The 18,922-nt window shown below is 54.9% G+C and overlaps 1 protein-coding gene across 5 annotated transcripts in view; it reads right to left on the reverse strand.

Moving 5' to 3' along the window:
- Nucleotides 1-18,922, reverse strand: part of ARNT2 (aryl hydrocarbon receptor nuclear translocator 2) — a 163,966-nt gene that overhangs the window by 9,788 nt on the left and 135,256 nt on the right. For 3 of the 5 annotated variants that reach the window (XM_074354186.1, XM_074354188.1, XM_074354191.1), the window contains exons 13-17: nt 13,908-13,980; nt 12,923-13,046; nt 10,073-10,172; nt 7,146-7,284; nt 6,306-6,471 (exon numbers count right to left, since the gene is read on the reverse strand). In XM_074354186.1, the coding sequence (XP_074210287.1) occupies nt 6,306-6,471; nt 7,146-7,284; nt 10,073-10,172; nt 12,923-13,046; nt 13,908-13,980 (602 nt within the window). The remainder of the gene's footprint in view (nt 1-6,305; nt 6,472-7,145; nt 7,285-10,072; nt 10,173-12,922; nt 13,047-13,907; nt 13,981-18,922) is intronic. The other 2 variants (XM_074354187.1, XM_074354189.1) reach the window with 1 other exon arrangement.

The following is an 18,922-nucleotide window of genomic DNA, read 5'->3' on the forward strand; positions in this document are numbered from 1 at the left end:
CGCTTACTGTGCACCTGACACTGAGCAGTGTATTGGGGAGACAATGGATTGCAATGGTCCGATCCACTGAGAAAGACAGATGAATCATTAGGTAATTGGAATTGTTAAGAGGGCTTGCAAGGGAAGCCCAGGTAGCGTGGAAGGACAAGGGAGCGGGACCTAGCTCAGCTTGCATCTTCCTGGAGGAAGTTACATCCGAAGATGCCCTGCAGGATGAGATCACCAGGCATGTCGGGGGACAGTTCAAGGGGAAAGGCCCCCACTCAGCCCCTGCTACTGAACTCTTTACTGAATTGCACTAGTGACCTTCCTGACTGAAAAATGAGTAACAGCTACAACATAGCTTCTCCCAGATGACAGAGCTGAGTGTCTCAACCTAAACCCTGGCCCTGGCTGACCAGCACTGCACACAGACAGTGAGCAAGGATGTGGATGGCCTGCCCCCAAGATGTACCCATAGCCTCTTTCTGGAAAAACAAAACAAAAAAACAACAAAAAACCAATGATCACCAACATCCTTCTGTTGCCTAATTGTTCCCAAAGCCACATGTATGGCTGCAAACCATGAGCTGGCGTCTAGCCAAGCTGTGCTTCTTTAGCTCCGTGGGCTTCCTGAGCAAAGCCTAGGCTGCCACAGCCCTGGCAGAAAGCACGGGCCACCTCCCAGGCCAGGGGTTCGAACAGAATGTACTACCGGGCTGCCACCAGCTGTGCCAGCTGCGTGGGCTTTCAGACCAAAGGTCAGAATCTTGAGGTGCCTGTAGATTCCTAGGTTGTAGAAGAAAGGGGACAGCATCTTCCTTGAAAAAAAAAAATTAATGATGCTCAATGCTATAATTTCACTCTTGCTAACTAACGCTTCCCTTGTGAGATCCATCTGATTCGGAAATTGCCCTAAGATTCAAGTTTCACTTGAAGTCCTGCTCAGAGGTCCCATGTGGTAGGGCTTAGCTCAGTGGTTCTCAAGCAGGGGTGGTTTTGCCCACCCCCCACCCCCCCCCACCCCAGAGGACATGTGTCAATGTCTGGAGGCACTTCTCAGCGTCATTAAGTGAAGAAGCACTGGTGAGCGGCAGCCAGGGATGCTGCTAGACTCTGCATGAACAAATACAGAGTTATCTGACGTAAAGTGTCCACAGAGCTGAGGGTGGGGAACCCCGGATAAAGTCAGCGAGACCCCCAAGGGGCACCTTCTTCTCTTACAGGTGCCTTCCAGGCGGAGGACTCCCTGCGGTTCTCAGCCGAGAACTGCACCTCACAACAAGGATCACACACTTCCCATGATTTCTGGTTGAGATCTCACATTTTCATCATTAACTAGTAGGGGTGGGAAGGTCTATAGCTCCCTAAAATTCACTAGTAAGAATGCACGGGACTGAGATTTGGGGCAGGAGCTGGGGAGTGAAAGGGGCAGGGTGCCTGGAAACATTCCAGGTCACTGAAACCCCCTCTCTCACGCTGCTTCTGCTAGCCTGCTCCCCACCTCCAGTTATTCGTCCTATTTCTCACTGACAGACTCTTCAGACATTTCTGGAATGACAACCTTCCTCTCCAGAGCAAATCTGCTAGGGCAGCTGGGGCCGCCTGGGACGGACACGGCTCATCCAAGGAAGGGCAGTTACATGGTGGGTGTGTTTCTTGAGCTTCTGGATGCTCATCCTCAGCTGTCAGTGTCACCTGTTGTCACCTGAATTGATCTGTACTGCCGTGCTGTGATGCGTGTCTTGCGGGAATGAGGTGCTTTAGCTACCTCCTCCTACACTGAGAAGCACGTGGGGACAAGCAGCAATGGACGTGCTGGTTTTGCTAAGTCATTGTCTCTGGAAGCCTGGTGGGAAGACATTAATGGAATTCAGCCCCAGCACGGAAAGGGCGCATGCGCACCCTCACAGCAAGTTGGGGAATGAAAGCCTGGCCGGCCACAGCACCTCTGAGCCACTTTCATTGAGCAGCGTGTGTGCCTGCCTCCCCAGATTTCTCCAAGAAACCGGGACATCAATGAGCAGATGCCTGGGGGTAGTTGAAACAGGGAAGTAACCAATACAGGGATCTGCATCATATAAATCTCTGCCAGTTATCCGTTTAATGCCTCCTACCTCTAAACCCACCCTTCTTCACCCTGCTTTGTGATACAGGAACTGGACCCTGTGAACATTGCTCCTTTGCCATCTGCTGCAATGTTAAGCTTTGTCAATAGAGGGTGCTGGAGAGACAGGTCAGGCATAGCCGAGGAACCGGCTTCTCTTCTGGTTCAAGTGTGTCTCCAGGCAGCGTGCAGAGGCTCAGTGGCACTCACTCTTCGGCAAGTGCCTCTATCACCCAGAGGGTGGCAAACCAGCCCGATTGCTGGCACTTTCCAGTGAAACCTCGGCCACCTGGTGGGTGGATCCACCAGTTCCGGTCCACCTGCACCCTCTAGCGAGTTTCTCTGCCAGCTGGCAGGCTGCTTCTGCAGACCAGCTGCAGCCTACAGCCTCTGGCAAGTCTGTTTACCCCCAGCAGGTTTGTGGGTCCCATGCTGGACACACTTTCAATGAGGTCTGAACGTCAGGCTTGGTGGAGTGGGGTCTCCTTCAAGTTCTCAGTTCCTTTCTCTCATACTTTCCCCCGGCCTTTGATGGGGAAGCTGCTCCCACGTCTGCTGTCCCTGGCTTCCTCAGGGTCCTCCTTTACCATCTTTTATTAGCTAAAAATCTTTATCACAAACCTTCGTGTTCCAAATACTGGTGTGGTTTCTGTGTCCTGCCTGGGCCCCGATGGACATAGCACCTTTCCCACTTGGCTTGTTAAGGAAATGAATGCTTGGAGTGGTCAGTGTGTCATGAACGGACCATGCAGCCTCCTAGTTCTGCTTCTGGACGCTGCAGTTCAGGTGAGACTAGACACTGGACCGGGTCAGACTGCAGTGGAGACTAAGGCTGGAAACGCAAACGCAGGAATAGCTCCAGGTAACTCAACAGACCTGAAGTGGAAGGAATGCTCCAGGTTGACTCCTGAAAGCTCCTGGAGCAAAACCGGCATGTGATTCACAGAAAGGGCTGGAACCCAGCCAGGGCTATTTCCTCATTCATCGGATGAACTCAATCCACAGAGCCATCCTGCGGGGTCCAGCTGCGGGTGACGTCCTTTTCAAAAAGGACATGTCCTGCTATTTCCCCTTGACCTCAGCCACCTGGGCCATCACAGGGTGACATTCAGCCAGGCCACTCAGCAGACACTCCCAGGCCCCTGCCTGCTTCAGTCAGCGAGAAGAGGGAGGTCAGGTCAACCCTGAGCTCAGGCATCTGGCCAAGACAACCAGCTGAGCCAGGTTCTGCGGGCGCTGCCATGCCTGGAGCCCCTAGGCCCAACCGACAGGTCTCAAGGCACCGCTGTCTCCCCCACACCCTTTGGGAGGCCCTGGGAAGCCACTCAGATCTGCACCTCGTGGGGCCAGGGTGGGTCCACTGCTAATGTAAACACTGCCAGTTGTTTGAATGGTTCCGTGTTTATTTAAAAATTAATGAAACTGACCTTTAACAGAGACTGCTCTGTCCCCTCTCCACTCACCCATTCCCACCTGCTCTCCTCCCTGCACCCCTTCCCACCGTGCTCTGGAGCAGCCATTCTTGTCAATCCTACCCTCAGGCCCTGCTCCCGATCACATACCCCCTTTTCTCTATAACCACAGCGTGCCCCTCCCCTCCACCAGGACTCCACTCCCCTGACGCCCTCTGGAGCGGAGTTTCACCCATACCCTACAGATCCCACGGTCCACCCGACTCTCCAGGCCCCCTGCACACCACGGTCCTTCACACTGATGTGAACTCTGACCCCTCTGCCTGGGCCTCCCCTGCCTGCACCGGTATGTCTTCTGGGAGCCTCCTCGCCACAGATGACGCTGGCGCCCACCCCCGTCGAGGTCTTCCTCCGCCCCAGCCTCCCCTCCCTCTCTCTCCTCTGCAGCCTCCTGTCCCCACTTCATCACCTGCCTGTCCCACCACAACTGGACTTCCAAACACATGCCAACTGCATCCTAATCCACTCACACTGCTTGTGCAAGGTTAACAAATGAGAGATTGATGGTAAGGCCCCAGGGACCGTCCCAGTCCTTAATTTCTCTATTTCATAGTCTCTTCCATGCACTCGTGGAAAGGGTTCTGGCCCCTTTCTCATTAATGGAAATCAGGGCACATCCAATTCCTGCTCAATTCTGAGATACCCTGAACGACGGATTAAACACGGTGGCAAGTACAGGGAGTAGTGATGGGAGCGGAGACTCAGACCGTGCTGCCTGGCTCCACAGGCTCGGTTCTGTCGCTGACCAGCTGGGGGGCCCTGGGTACGTTATCTGACTTCACTGTGCCTTAGTTTACTTATCTTTGAAATGGGAATAATCATGGTTTCTCCTGCTTCAGGTTCTTGTGAGCATTAAATGAATTTGTGTAAACTGCTGAGCACATAGCAAGCGCCAGTAAGAGTTAGCTGTTGTCAGAACTATCATCATCTGAGTGTGAGAGAGCTGGAAGACGGCTGTAAAAACGGCTGCTAAGCCTGGAGCCCCATTTGTGTGACCCTGTTCTTGGTCATCAAGTTGTGTGGTGGCCTCAGCCCAGGGCTTTGTCCTTCCTGTGTCCCATCTCCATTTGCACTTCAGGGTCCGGCATTTGCTCAGTGGAGACCAGACAGATGCACAGAGCCAAAGGCCCCAGATGGTTGCGGCAGGGCGTGGCCTGCCCGCCTTTCTTGTTAGGTCCACACTGAGATGCTTCTAGGCCTTCCCAGGGTGAGTGCCAGGCCCCCTCTGAGCCTCTCCGGACCCTGCTGCAAGGCCCTCCTGCCTTCCGCAGATCTCGGCTGCTGCACCTCCAGCACTGGCCCGCCTGTGTCCCTGTCCCTGCTGGTCTCCCCTGTCTTGGTCTCTGCACTGTGATCTTCTCCGGGTCAGAACTGAGTCTCCTCCCCTCTGTTTCCCAGGATCAGCACAGGGCCTGGCACCCAGGAGGGCTTGGTGAGTAGGTCTGTGTCAGAAGGGCCCTTGCTTCCAGGAAGGACCAGGGGCCCGCCCCCCGAGTGTGCCTGGGCCCACCTTCAGGCCCAGGCCCAGGGTCTCTCCACCCCCGGCGGAGGGAGCCCGTGCAGGGGCTGCAGGGGGGTGCAGCCCTCCGGGGAGTCAGTGGTTTTGAAGTAGAGCACCTGGCTGACTTGAAAGCAACTGCCTCGGGGCGTCTCCTTTCTAAAATCCAGCACTGTGCTTCTAAAAATCACTGAATCAACTGGCAAGGATATTTAAAGGCTGAACAGGAGAACCTGGTTACAAGTACGTGGGATTAACGCCAAAGGGCAGCTGAATCCAAGGAGAAGAGGCAGACAGGGAGCCGGGAAATGCCGTGTCCCGAGACCCAAGGGGCCAGAAGTGCCGCTGTTAGCCGTGGGGGCGCGGGGGGGGGGTGGCAGCAGCTGACAGCTCCACAGCAGGGGACAGCAGGGGCGAGGGACAGGGCAGGGCATTTTCCCCAAGGCTGACACAGTTTAAATGGAGGCCTGTAACTCGCCAAATGGAAATTCAGATGTTGGGCTCAGCTTCGCTCGCCTGAGAGTGGCCCGCCCTGCAGAGAGACGCCCCCTGAGCCACACTGCTGGGTGTCCCCGCGGACAGCACTGCGGCAGGAGGGGCACCAGCACGGGCTTCTTACCGGCGCCGTGGTCCCCTCCGAGCCCCTCCTCTGTGACACGGGGCCCTCCCTGGGAGGGGGTTTGTTAAACACCTGCAGCATGAGCAGTGGCGGGGGCTCCTGGGACGTGCACCGGAAGGACCGCTTACTTAACCCTTTATGGCCTGAGGCTTTGTAAGCAAAGCTAGGCCAGATGCTCTCACATGGGATAGGGTCCCTCTTTTAATATTAAAAAGAGAGAGAGCTTTACAATGCTTACTATTTACACGATTTACTTACACGATTGGTCATCCCTCTAACCTATAAGTCTCTGGTTTTTTAAAACAAGACTCCAGGGTTTCTCACTTGGGTGACGTGAAAGTCCTTGCTAAGGGCCATAAAGGGTTAAAACAGCATTCAGGTGACATCAGCACACAGAAGTAGAGTCCCAGGGCCTTGAAAATGACAAAGTCAATCCACAGAGCCCAGGCCTAAGCAGCCAGTCTCTTGGGACAACACTGGCCTCCTTACAGCCAGAGAGAAGAAGCTTGAAAGCCTCCAGACCTGGTCCTAGGATTCTGGGAGCTTGGGGCTCCGACCCCCAAACTCAGAATGCTCAGAAAGCATCTTTGTCGGCTTTCCCAGGAATTCCTTCCCTCATTCCCCACCTACCGAACCCAGGAGTCCTGTTGGCAAGACTGGAGTAGGCGTTTCCGCTTGGCGAGGAGGTAGCCGGGCTGGACAGAGGACTGTAGGAGGAGGGGTCTGCCGGGTAGGTGTGGCTCGTTCCAATCCCAAAGGGAGAAGACTGGGTCTTGCTGGACTGAGAGGGGATTTGCTACAATCAGGACAAAGCAAAGAGACGGCAGGTATCACCAGCAGGTCCCCCACCCCAGTGCCCCATGGCCCAGGCTGGTCACTGCTGCCTGCAGGTACAGCCGGCAGTGGCAGTCCTGCTTGGGGTTGGTAGCGACTCCAGTGGCCCTTCTAGCCTGTGGGACACAAGGCCTTGGATCAGACCAAAGTGTGGGGCCCAAGAACCACGGGACTCAGGCCCTGGACCTTTGGGGCAGGTCTGGGTGAAGTTACCCTCAGGGCTACAATGATCTGGGTCCTATGCCTTCCAGTTACGGGGGCCTTGGCACTATGAATACCGAGAACTCCCTCAGCCCAGTGGACACCCGTCCTCAGGGGGACCGCAGGGAGCTGCACATGTCCTGGGGTTGGTGTTCTTATGCACTCCTGGGCCGAGGAAACAGAGGTCCAGAGTGGTAGGAGGCTGGCTCCTGATGGAGGGTCTCTGTGCATCTGCTCCCTCCCTCAGGTTCCCCAGGATGTCCCCCAGACTCAGCACCACTGCTGGGGACCCAGTTCTCAAAGTGCCCTTAGGGTGGCCGGTGCTCCAGTTCAGTGAGCTGACCCGTTCTCAAAGCCGGGGTCCCAAGAGAGCACAGCTCAGGTGCTCTGTGCCCTCTGAGCACCCAGGGGCGATGCCATCACCAATGCCCATACCTGTCCGGGAAAGGGTGGCCGACTCCCTGTCCACGCCACCTGACTCTGGTTTAGCTGCCGGGAGATCTGGGACATGTTCTGGCTCGTAGAGGAGGACGACTGGATGTCATTCACTCCGGGCACGTGAACCACCGAAGAGCTGCCAGAGAAGACAATGCACTTGTCCTGGGGAGGCGCCCCCCACCACGCGCCCGGCCTGCACCGGAGGCCCCTGGCGGGGAGCCCAGTCTCCTCTCCCCCAGGGCGCTGCCTGTCTCCCCACAGGGTCTCCTGCCCCCTCCTCTGTGCAGCCTCGATCCCGCCCTGTGTGTGTCTTTTGCTTTCAACAGATGATGCATAGGAAGGGGGAAGCTTCTTAGAATAAAAATCAGTCTTGGTTGCTCTTTGTGCTCTGGTTAATTTGTTCCTCTGGGGCACCTAGGAGGTTTAAGGATTGAGGAAATAGGACACAGGCTTTCAGAAAAAAGAGCCTGTCAGTGGAAGTCTGCTGAGGGGCCTGGGCCAGCCCCGCAGGGCATACTGCTGTTCACCTCTTCTGCCCCCAAGTTAACCTTCAACTGAAGCCAACAAGCCTCCATCCGCCGCCCGCTGCACGTCCCGCGGGCTGTCCGCCCGCCCAGGCTGGGGCCCTGATCGCTCGCTGCCTCTACCGCTGGGCCTGCCCCAGCGAGGCGCGTCTTCCGTGAGACCCTCCCAGCTGCGCTAATTGCACAACGAGCCCCTCCCAGACGGAGAGCTGGGGGAGACTTCCGTTCCGCTTCAGGACCTTGCTCCTGCCTCGCTGGGACTTGCTCTGCACAAAGTGCTGGGTGCCCACGAGCGACTCAAGTGGGAGGAAGCGGGCTGATCGCGGAGGCTGTGGTGGAGGCGGGTTTTCAGCCGGGTTTTGAAGAGAGGCAGGTTATAGACCAGCAGAGAAAACGCGGCACGATCTTACTAACTGTATTACAGTGTGTTTTGTAAGCTGCCTGGCCCTTCTGAGAACAGGGCCCGGGGCGTCCCGGCGCAACCAGCGTCCAGGGGAAGGTCACTCGCGTCCTCCTGAGATCTCTGCCTCAGCGGCCGCCCTCCTTTCCCATTCTCCCGCCTGAGAGTGCGTGAGCCCGGAGGCCCTTTCCTGGTCCCTGTTCCCCGTGGGGGCCTCTCCTCCACCCCCTCAGCGCTCGGGGCCCTGGCAGCTCTGACTGAGGAGAGCCGGCGGCAGCACTGCTGGCCCTGGGGAAGGGGTCCTGGCAGAAAGCCCCCAGGCCCACCTTCTGTTTCTGTGACAGGCCCCGCACCTCCAGCCAGACCGCGTGTCTTGAGCACCTGCCTGTAGCCTCGCTCCCCAGGTCTGTGCCCCATGCCACCACGCCCCGAACTTCCTCCAGGACCCTGTGTCCTCAAGTCCCTCTTCCCCCACAAGTCATGAGTGATGGAGCCCAAACTCCTGAGTGCAGCACTCAAAGTCCCTGCAGCTTCATTCTGCTTCTCCCGGACTCGAAGCCTCCCCATAGCTCCTGCCTCCCAGGCTTCGCTCAGCACATCCCTGGTGCCTGCGTGCCCTGTCCCCTCGTCAGGTGGCACCCTGACTTCTGCCTCCAGGCCTTTCCCAGCCATGCTGCCTCAGGCTGCTCCTCGTCACCTCTGGCCTCTGCTCCGTCCCTGCTGCCCTTTGTCAAGACTGGAGGATGAGCAGCAAGTGTTACGAGGACTCGGTAAACACGGGCCCGGACAGAGGCTGGCGCAGAGCCTGGCACAGAACCACCGCTGGTCACCGCGCTGAGTGGATGAGGAACGCAGCAGCAGGAGAGAAGTCTGCAGCCTTGGCCAATGCTCAGCAGAGCTGGGTGACCGGCTGTGACTGTGGTTCAGGAACAGCTCCCTGGGGGCTGCCATCTTGTCCTCCTGTCCCCAGATCAGACAGTCGCTGCCTGTGGCCAGGGTTCCCCAGAGCCTCGGAACAGGCTGCAATCGGCGAGGCCCGGCTGCAGCACTGGTCAGAGCCGCTCCAAGATCTCAAGCCTGCCGCTCCTGGGCACGGCTGGCACACTACCCGCCACCAGCCGTGGCAGGTAGGAGGTCCGTCCACGGACCAGTGTGGAAGCGAGAGCCTCATCCCGTTAGTGAGGGCAATCCCCAGCAGGCACTGCTCCCTGGGGTGGCTGGTCCCACCTGCCCAGCCTCAGTCCCTGCCTGCATCTCATCTGGAAACTCAGCTTTGGCCAAGTTAGCCAGAGAGTGGGCTGAATAGGGAGCCCCACCCTCCTGGGCATGGGTTTGGGGGCACTGGATGGGCTCTCATGAGTGCCCACACATTCTCCCTGAAGGCTGCCCATCTCTCCTCCGGCCATTCTCCCAGCCTCAGCTCCTGTTTCCCTGGCAGGCACTGGAGCCAGGCCTCGCCTCTAGTGGTGTTTTCGCTGCTTCCTCAATGACCTACAAGAGGCCCTTGATGCTAAGAACCAAGCCTCGGGAAGACCGGGCATCCTGCCTGTACCTCCCAGGAGTGGCCCTAAAGGCTGAGATCCCAGACATGGTGGGTGAAGTTGTCCTCTCCCCCTTGGAGATGGCCATGGCCTCTGGGAACCCGGGGACAGGGCACTTCCTGCTGCCTTGTCAGGTGTCCCCCGCTCCGCTCCATCTGGGTCCTGACTAGAGGCCAACTCACTCCCTTCTCCCTGGCAGGTACCACTACAGAACACAGTGGCTGGCACCCCTCACATCTGAGAAACAGTAACCGCCACTATATATTTATGGTAACTCACTGAGGGCTCTCAGGGCAGAACCAGAGGCACCAGAATCCTCAGCCTGGTCCAGGACCTACTGATGGGGAACCACGAGGTGATGTTTGCAGGATTTGCTGCACACAGAGCCAAGTTCTGAAACCCAGGGATTCAGTGGTGAGGGGCCTCTTTCTGCCCCCTTCCGCCCTCCCCAGCCCATACCTGAAGGCTTTCCCCGAGTGTCCGGCGGGGAACGGGCTTCCCTGGGAGTAGATCTGCTGGGTTCCCGCTGCCGAGGCTGAGCTCATCATCTTCTTCTCCGCTGGGAAAAGCAGAGCAAGGGTCACATTTGAGGGGCTCCTGCCCTACAGACCCCAGGGCAGGGAGCCCCGCGAACAGGTGAACAGGTGTGGGGGTTGGCACACACAAGCAGGAGGGCCCAGGCCCAGGGCAGTCCATCCGCAGGCGGCCTGCTCCCTCCCGGCCTCCGCACGCTTATCTCCCAGGCCTCCCTGCTCACGAGGGCCCCAGGCTGTCCTCTGCAGCTCTGAGGCCACAAGCCACCTGAAGGCAGGCCCTTCTGGAGTCGGGAAGATGAAAAGAACTAATGAGAGCTCTCCCTCAGATGCTAGTTTACGAGGTCCTACTCTCCCTGGTGGGAATGACACATCTCATGTTGTGTGAGAGGAAGCACAGAGCAACGGTTAGAACGACAAACTCTAAGGCCCAGCTCTGCCCTGTTCGTCAGGGGTGTGGCCTTGGACATGCTGTTTAACCCACCTCTGCCTCAGTCTCCCTATTGGAAAGACAGTGATCATAACAGAATAGGGGCTGATCTCAAAGCAAACAGCAACTAAATGTTTGCTCTCACCTGCTAGTGTGAACTCTGAGGCTCAGTTTGTCCAAGGTCACGAGCCAGCAAGGGAGGACCTGGGGCCTGAGTCCGCGCCCAACCCTCCTTCTAGGGGCCCAGAACCCTGCCCGCCCCCGCTGCCCTCTCCCAGCAGGTGCTGACTGACATGGGCCAGGGACCGGATACCCTGGGGCAGCCCTGACCTGTGTTCCTTGACCTTCCACAAGGGTTTCTTGGAGAGGCAGAGCTCCTCATACAAGGGAAGACACTCAGGCCCACATAGGATGCGTGATATGATGCTTTTCTGCCACGACAGGATGGTTCGTAGAGAACTCAGCTCAGCAGTGTCTCCCAGAGGGGGAGGCTGAAGAAACGGGCTGAAACCCCAGCTGGGCTGCTTAGCGCTTACATGAAGAAGAGGGTGCTTTCTGTGGCAGTTTGAGAAACAGGAGTGGGAACGTGAACGCTCACTCCTTCTGGTAAGCTGAGGTGCCCAGGGCTCCCCAAAAGGCCCTCCCATTTCCCTAGAATCTTTATAAATATCAGAGATAAAATAGTACATACAAGAAATTTCTGTTTCTAGTTCCCCTGTCCAAAGCATGTCTGGATTTCTGCTGAACTGATCGGACTCTGGTTTTTATTTATTTTAAAACAGCTTTTGTATCTTCTAACAATTTTTATACTAATTCCAGGTGTTAGCAGTGTCATTTTTCATCACTAATTCTTTTCCAACTGATCACTTCCATTCTGGTGTCCCATATTTTGATTCATTTCCCAAACAAGCACAAGTAAGAAATTACTTCCAAGAAGTAGAAGTAGACAGTGCATGTCTGAGACGGTCTTTCTGTTTTTTGTTTGTTTGTTTGTTTGTTTTTTCATATATGAAAGCAGCTTGGTTGATGGAAAAATTTGGGGGCTACGTATTTTCCTTTGCTTTTTTCTTTTCTGTTGATTTTCCCCATTTTGTCATCCTTATGAGAAGGCGTCTATGTTTGTAGACTATTAAAATTTCAAATGGATTTCCCAGAAACGCTGGGGGTATCTGGTCAGATATTTCAGCCTTCTCTGGGAGGAAGGGGAACCTCTGAGATGTCCTATTGTTTCCTCTTTCCAGATGAAACTATATTTCCATGTTAAAAAGTCAAGGAAATACTGGTGCAGGCGAGTGGCCCTTCTGCACGGTCGGTGGGAACCGACAGCAGGGAGCTCCCTTGTGCTAACAGGTCTGTTTTCCATTGGCAGCTGGACTTTATGTTGGGCCGGCACCCACTGCCCTCAGTGCAGGTAGCTCCAGTGTGCTCCCTGTGTTCTTAGCATTTGGTCCACAGCCAAGTGGGAACGAGGGCTGCGGTCTTCCGCCGCGCATGCTGGCATCAGGAGGACTGAGATCTGCCCTCTTCCAGCAGCCCGGGGCCTCTGTGTCCTCCGCTTGGCCCACGCTGTCCTCAGCTGGTTAGTCCTGGGAGGACACCACTGGGGTTCCCTTCCGGTCACGGCGTTTCCCACACTCCACTGCAGCCATGAGCTGGCTAGTTTCTCCCTTCACCCTAGTGACCATGAAGGGTTAACTGTGGAAAGTCCATGCAGTTGGAACTCAATGCAAGTGATTAAAATGATTTAGATTGTTTAATGATCTGGGGAGATGTTCATAATAAATTGTCATGTAAAAAAAGTAAGCTACCCAACAGTATGAGCTCAACTCTGTATATAAAAAGAATTTGTATGTGTAGGAAAAGACAGAAAGGATAACCTTGAAAAAGTTGAAGAAGATTAAATCCAGGTGGTGAGATGGTGGATACTTTTTATTTCTCTTTTTACTGCATATTTTTATTTTACAACATGGTCCTCTCTACATTAGAGATTTTTTTTTTTTAACCAGGGCCACGTCTTCGGCTTGCTAAAACTAAACTGAGTAGTTTAAAGTTTAGAGTTAAAACTCTAAAATGAGTAGAGCTCATTTATTCCAATTCCTTAAATTTTGAAGATGAGATGTCAGAGGGCCCAGGCTGGTTGCCCCAGGGAACGGGGACGTGAGAGGCAAGACCGGGCTAGAGAGGCTCTGCCAGGACCGTGTACTTGGTGAGCCTTGTACACCCCGTAGCAGTCACTGTAAAGTCGCCCTCCGAGGCACTCTCCCTCAAGGCTGGCTGCCTCCAGACGGCCGGAGAGCCACGCAAAACCCCACACCCTCACAAGCTCAGCACCCTTTGGAAACTTACATGCACTGATTCCTGCAAACATCTCAGCAAAACGTGGATCTCGTTCCTGGGAGAAGATTGCATCTGCCTTTTCTACAGACTTTCCGGCCTCGTGAACACCAGCTGGAAGGTTGGGGACAGGAACCTGTTTGCACACGAAAACATGAGAGCACATCCCACGCGTGAGGCACAGACACCTGCAGCAGTTTCCCGTTCTCCTCCACCGGGGCCCCTCCCTCAGAATCGCGGGCATTTCCGGTTTGGACGTTTTGTAAGGGGGGAGCTTTCTGTAGATGAAAGCCAAGAACAGATGGGGTTGGGGTGTGAACACGAGGTCACAGGAAGGTCACTGGAGTCACACTGATCACTTGAAGGGAGATAAATAAAAATAATCAACTTAGTTTAAAGATCAGGAAAGGTGAACATAACGTTTAGTTTAAGAGAGAGGCCAAATACTAACACAAGCTGCGAGTCTCTAGGGCCAGAAGCAGTGAGAAGAGGACAAGAAGAGGAGAAGGGATGGGGGACGGGGGAGGTGGAGGAGGGATGGAGACAGTGCCGGTGAAGTGGGAGGCAGGGCGCGTGACAGGAGGATGTGTGCTGAGGGGCGCTCAGACCAAATGAGGGGAAAGCAGCGAGGAGGCTGGAGGGTGAAGGTTCAGGACAGCACTGGCCGGCCTCCGAATACGTGGGCACCAGAGGTCCTGCACAGCCTCTGATGTTCCAATGGGCCCTCTGATGTCCCAGGACCAGCTGACCACGGCTCACGGTGCTTCACCCCATCTTCACATATTTGTGCTCTTCATGGCTCAGCTCTGCATGGAAGAGTCACAGGAGACGCCCCCACCCCCAGCCCCCGCACCACCGGGGGCCAGATGCTCTGCACTGTGGGTGGAGGGAGCAACAGCACCTACTAGGCTGAGAGGCTCAAGCTAAGGGTTGAATTTAGTCCCTAGTCCTTTGGGTTGGAGACAGTTCCAACTGGGAAAGTTTTCCAGAAGTTCACCTGGGATAAGTCATAGGATGACAGCCCATCTCTCTGGTGCACTTCCAGCTCCGCCTGCTGCTGCTGAAGCTGCCTGTGGAACAAGAAGTCAGCAGAGTTATGCAGAACAGAAGTAGTGGCGACGGGGCTGAGCCAGAACTTCCCTGTGTCCCGGAGGCTTGATGGGCGACAGCTGATGCGTCTCAGTTTTTACTGATTTTATTTTTTTAATGCCCCAAATCAAGGCTCCAAGCCTTGTATTTTACGTTTGGGCTGCCAGTATTTAGGAACTATGTTTTGATTCACGGCTTCTTGGCTAATGCTTGCCTATCTGTAAGCTGGTAGGAGTCGACATCACCCCCTCCAAACCTGACACTACATTTTCATAGTGGTTACTTTACCCCCAACCCCCATCAAAACTAAGAGACTGAAGTTTAGAGAGGCCATTTGGCTGTCTAAGCGGCTGACCAGCAAGTGGCTGGGACATGACAGAGCTGGGATCTGACCTAACGGGTCTGACCCTGCTGGCTCTGCTCTCTGCAGGCGGCCAGGATGCTCGACTTGGGAAAGAAAAAGACTCCCCAGAGGAGATGGCTGCTTTCCATTTCAAAGTATGGACACTGGGGTACTTTCAGGGGACAGTGGGCCTTGCTGCTCAGAGCCTCAAAATGGGGCAGGATGACGGGTCCTCTTCAACTCTAAATGCCAACAAGGATGGCAGGCAAGAAGATTATTGGCAAATTACTGACAAAAACCACACCCTCTCAACCCCCTGTCCATGAATCAGTTTAAACAACACAGACCATTCAGGCATGAGCAAACACACATGGAATGTGCAGCATCTATACATGTCACACGTATAAACACACAACAAGCCAGTAGGGAAACATTTGCACCGTTAAAATAATTAAAGTAAGTGCCATTTAAAATAATCTCCACGTACCTCGAATTTTTCACCTACGAAATTGGGGAAAAACCTCGAATTTTTCACCTACTAAGTTGGTAAAAACATGCTTAGAGTGACGGCTTGGTGTTGAAACTACTCTGGTCACGCTCTGCAGAAGAGTGCGTGGATGCAGTCTTCCTGGACCACGGCGACCACGTTAGGAACTACAGCCACGTTCACGCTCTTCCAGGTGGTCACCCTGGCGGGGAGGGTTGTGCCAAGGAAATGATTCAGTGGCAGGAAACCAGAGCTACCCATGCAAAGTTGTAACAGGCGAGCGACTTTGTAAACTCTGTGTTAATTTGCTGAGTAAATATTCCACGGCCACCAACAGTGGCCACTGTGAAGACTCTCTGGAAACACCAGAGGGTGTGATGAACGTGTGGAAAAGTTCAGCACAGAACGTTATGTACGCTGTGATCGTGGCTATAAACAGCATGTCCTCCATGAGTGAACAAATTTCAGAACATGGAAAAAATATCTTAGGTATTTGTATTAACTGGACAGATTTTTCTTGTTTATTTTCACTGTCTATTTTGAAGCAAGAATGATCTTAGTGGGTCCTTTTGAACATCTTTGCCTCCAGCTTTTCTCACCCCTGGCCACGCCCTGGGCAGGGGGGCAGGGGGACTCCCTGGAAAATGACTCACAGATACTCTTCCCTTCACTGAAGTGCACGGAGGGCCTCCTAGCCACTCCACAGGAAGGAAGGGGAGGGACGGGCCGGTGTGGGCCAGCTCAGTCAGGGGGGCAGCTCCCTGCAGAGGGGCCACTGCAAGCTCACAGCTGGGTAACTGAACCTGGGTCAGGAAATGAGGATCTGGACGGCCCCACCCGGGGGGAGCTGTGTGGCTGGGCCAGGGGGCTGGCACAGACTGGGCATCCCCTGCGCACCCGCCCCACCCTCCCGAGCAGGAGTCTGCACTCACAGCAACTCACGTTAGCCTCACAGTGTGAGCCAACAAGCCTTGAGGCGGATTTTTTTAAAACTCCCTTTACAAGTGAGGAAACGGAGGCCTAGAGAGGCTATGGGTCTGCAGAGAATAGATGGCACTCTCGGAAAGGGTGGTCACAGAGGGCTTGGGGAAGGGGTCTTAGCAGGTATGGGCAGCAGTCAGGGAGACTCAGCTTGGATACTGAAGAACCCCAGGCCAGCAACTGTGCAGGGAAGCTGCCACTGTCCCCAGGGCTGGAGGGACAGGAGGAGCAGGTGGGGATTAACTGTCTGGGACAGGTGCAGCCCCTGTCCACCTTGGGAGGTGGCCACACACTCCTTCCCAGCCTCCTCTCACCCCACCGGCTGCGGCCTGCCCCTCTGCCGGCTGGATATCTGGAAGCCAGAGAGCCAGGGCGCTCACACCGTCCTGTCCAGGAGGTCCAATGTCGCCCCCCCTCCCCCGCTCCTCTAGGCACAGAACAACACAGAGTGAGGGAAGGTCTCAGAGGGAAACTCAAATGTCCACACAACCACCGGGCTGGTAGGTGGTGAAGACTGAGCAAGAAGAAGTTTTCTAACTCCGAGTGCAGGCTGTGTTACACTAGGGAAGCACTCCTTTCCCTGGCTCCCTCAGCTCCTAAGAACTGAGAGAACAGAGGGGCTGCAGTCTGCAGCTCCCCTGCCAGACCAGTCCTGGTACGTTGTGTCCTCGGACGGGCAACTGGCCAGCCTCCATCTGACCCCACCGTCCTGGGGAGCTCACTACTTTCCCAGGCAGCCTCCTCCATGTGCAGACAGAAACAATATAAAAAGTCTGTCCCTTAAACAGCCCAAACCTACCTTCCTACAGCTCCCAGTTTTGAGTTTCAATTCTGAACTGGGGAAACACAAAATCAGCTGAATTCTGTTTCTAAACTCTTTTTCTCGGCATTCAAGGACATGTACAAGTCAAATACGACTCCTTCCTTCAGCCATGCCCCACCTGGTGCCCCTGGCGTGGGCGAGGGTCCCCCCATAAGGAAGGACGTCCTGGAAGAGGACCCCAGTTGGAGGACTGGGTGTGAACAGTGTATGTAAAACTAAGCCTGGGCGGGCTGTTTTCAGGGAAGTGTGCTGAAATACCCATGCTGCGCTCCATGCTAGGCACCGGGGGAAGAGGATGACTCAGAACCTACGTGGTCCCTGCCCTCGGGGAGCTGACAGCCTCCAGGGGCGGACGGACAAGTTGGCCAGCAGCTGCAGGATACTGACGTGGGAAGAAGAGTTTCTATCTGACCACACAGTATGTCTCCTAGTCTTGGTATGAGAGCCCAGGGGAAAGGCTAAAGATAAAACCAGCAACGTGTGATTTTCCACCAGGCAGCCTAAGCGCGTACTTGTAACACCAGGAAACAGGAACACTAAAAATAATTTTCAAAAAAAAAATTTGATCTTTCAAAAAAGTTTAAAAGTACCAATATAATCACCAATAGAAAAACCATAGCCTTCTATATATTCTTATTCTTACCTTACAGTTTTGCTTTGTTTTATTTTGGTTTGCACCTGAGGGGACCATCATCTTCCATTTGCAGAGCCTCTAAAATCTGAGTGTAGTACTCAGAGCCAGTACTCGGCCAGTATTTTCACATCTCTGCAAAAGTCCCATTTTACAGATAAAGAAAGTAAGGCTCAGAGAGTTTCAGTGATGTGTCTAGGGTGCCACTGCTCTGTATGACACAGTCAGGATTCAAAGCCAGGTCTGCCTGACTGGAGACCCTGCACAGAAGTAACAGGAACCATCATTCCCGGCCTCCTATTTCAGTGCTGTGGGCCCAACAAGATACCATCTTGAGCTATCAGGTGGGAGAAAAAAAAAATTGTGCTTTGGGACTTTTGTGGGATTGGAGCAGTGAACTCCCCTCCATGGCAGGCTTCTGTGGGCCACCCACCCTCTCTTCCTTTCACAAGTTTCCCAGAACCCAATCTTCAACCCGTATGTTTTTTTTTTTCCTAGGAAGTAACCACCACTCGTGGCTCGGCCTTGGTGTCCAGACCAAGTCCAAAATCTCGGCGTGTGGGCAATTGTGCTGCTGTGCCCCGGGTGCCTGGCCAAGAGGCGAATGGGACAGAAACCCAGCTCAGTCCAGTGGGCGGGCCGCGAACCCTGGTGTGGGTCTGCAATGCAGGGAGCAAAGGTGAGGGCTTCTAATTTGCGCAGAAGCGTGGTAAGGGTCAGAGACATAAGGAAGGGGATTTGCTCTCAGCTCCGCTGCTTTGGGGGCCTTTAGACCACAGAAAGCTCCTTTCACCGGGATGTAGAAAGAAAAGAAAGTCTCAGCCTTGGCTGGCAAGCCCCCAGGATCCTAACCTCACTCCCTCTGTGGTCCGGACATCAGCATCCCTGTCCCGGCCTTTGGTTTCCGCTTCCACAGCTGAGCGCATGTGGAAGAAGTTCTGCCCTGCGGGCTCCCCCCTCCTGAGCAGAGACCTAAGGGGCCTTCTTGGACATTTCATGGCCATGGAATAAAAATAAACCTTTGGTGTGCTTGCAAATTCCAGAGAGGGAGAAACACAGCGGCTCAGTTGAAAGCTGACCGACAGCACACGCGAGGGAACCGGGCTCCCACTGCAGCAGACCTGCTGCCCCCCCACCCCCGTTAGCGGAGGGACAGGAGCTGACGGTTAGAAAACAGACGCCTCAAGCCTGGGCTTCCTGTCAGCGTGGCCTCCCTGTGTCAGGAGGTGCAGGATGCTGGGCAGATGCTGTCAGTTATCTCTGATGCTCCCAGGACCAAGGTTTTTACTCAGCCTGACTAAGTGAGCAACCAGCCATTGTGGGGACATTCAGAGGCAGCATGGGATCACACCCCTGGGAGTAACCGGAATCCAGCTCAGAGGCATCTCGGGGCTCGGCCAGCTTAGCTGACCAGAGGGAGGCTAATAATACCCACCACTGACTGATGCCTGTGCGGCGGGTTGGGGCTGATCTGATCAGCGACAGGGAGCAGCGTGAGTGTGGTTTTAGAGACGGCTTCTGGGGCCATGTGGTTTGGCTCGGCGCGGGCTAGACGGAGGGCAGGAGAACAGGCCAGGGTGGGGGACGGATGATCACCTGGCAGGTGGCAAAGGTCTCAGACATTGGAGAAGAGGCAGAGGAGGAAGAGATGGGCCAGA

This window comes from Camelus bactrianus, chromosome 27, assembly GCF_048773025.1.
Source record: "Camelus bactrianus isolate YW-2024 breed Bactrian camel chromosome 27, ASM4877302v1, whole genome shotgun sequence".
NCBI classification, from domain to species: domain Eukaryota; kingdom Metazoa; phylum Chordata; class Mammalia; order Artiodactyla; family Camelidae; genus Camelus; species Camelus bactrianus.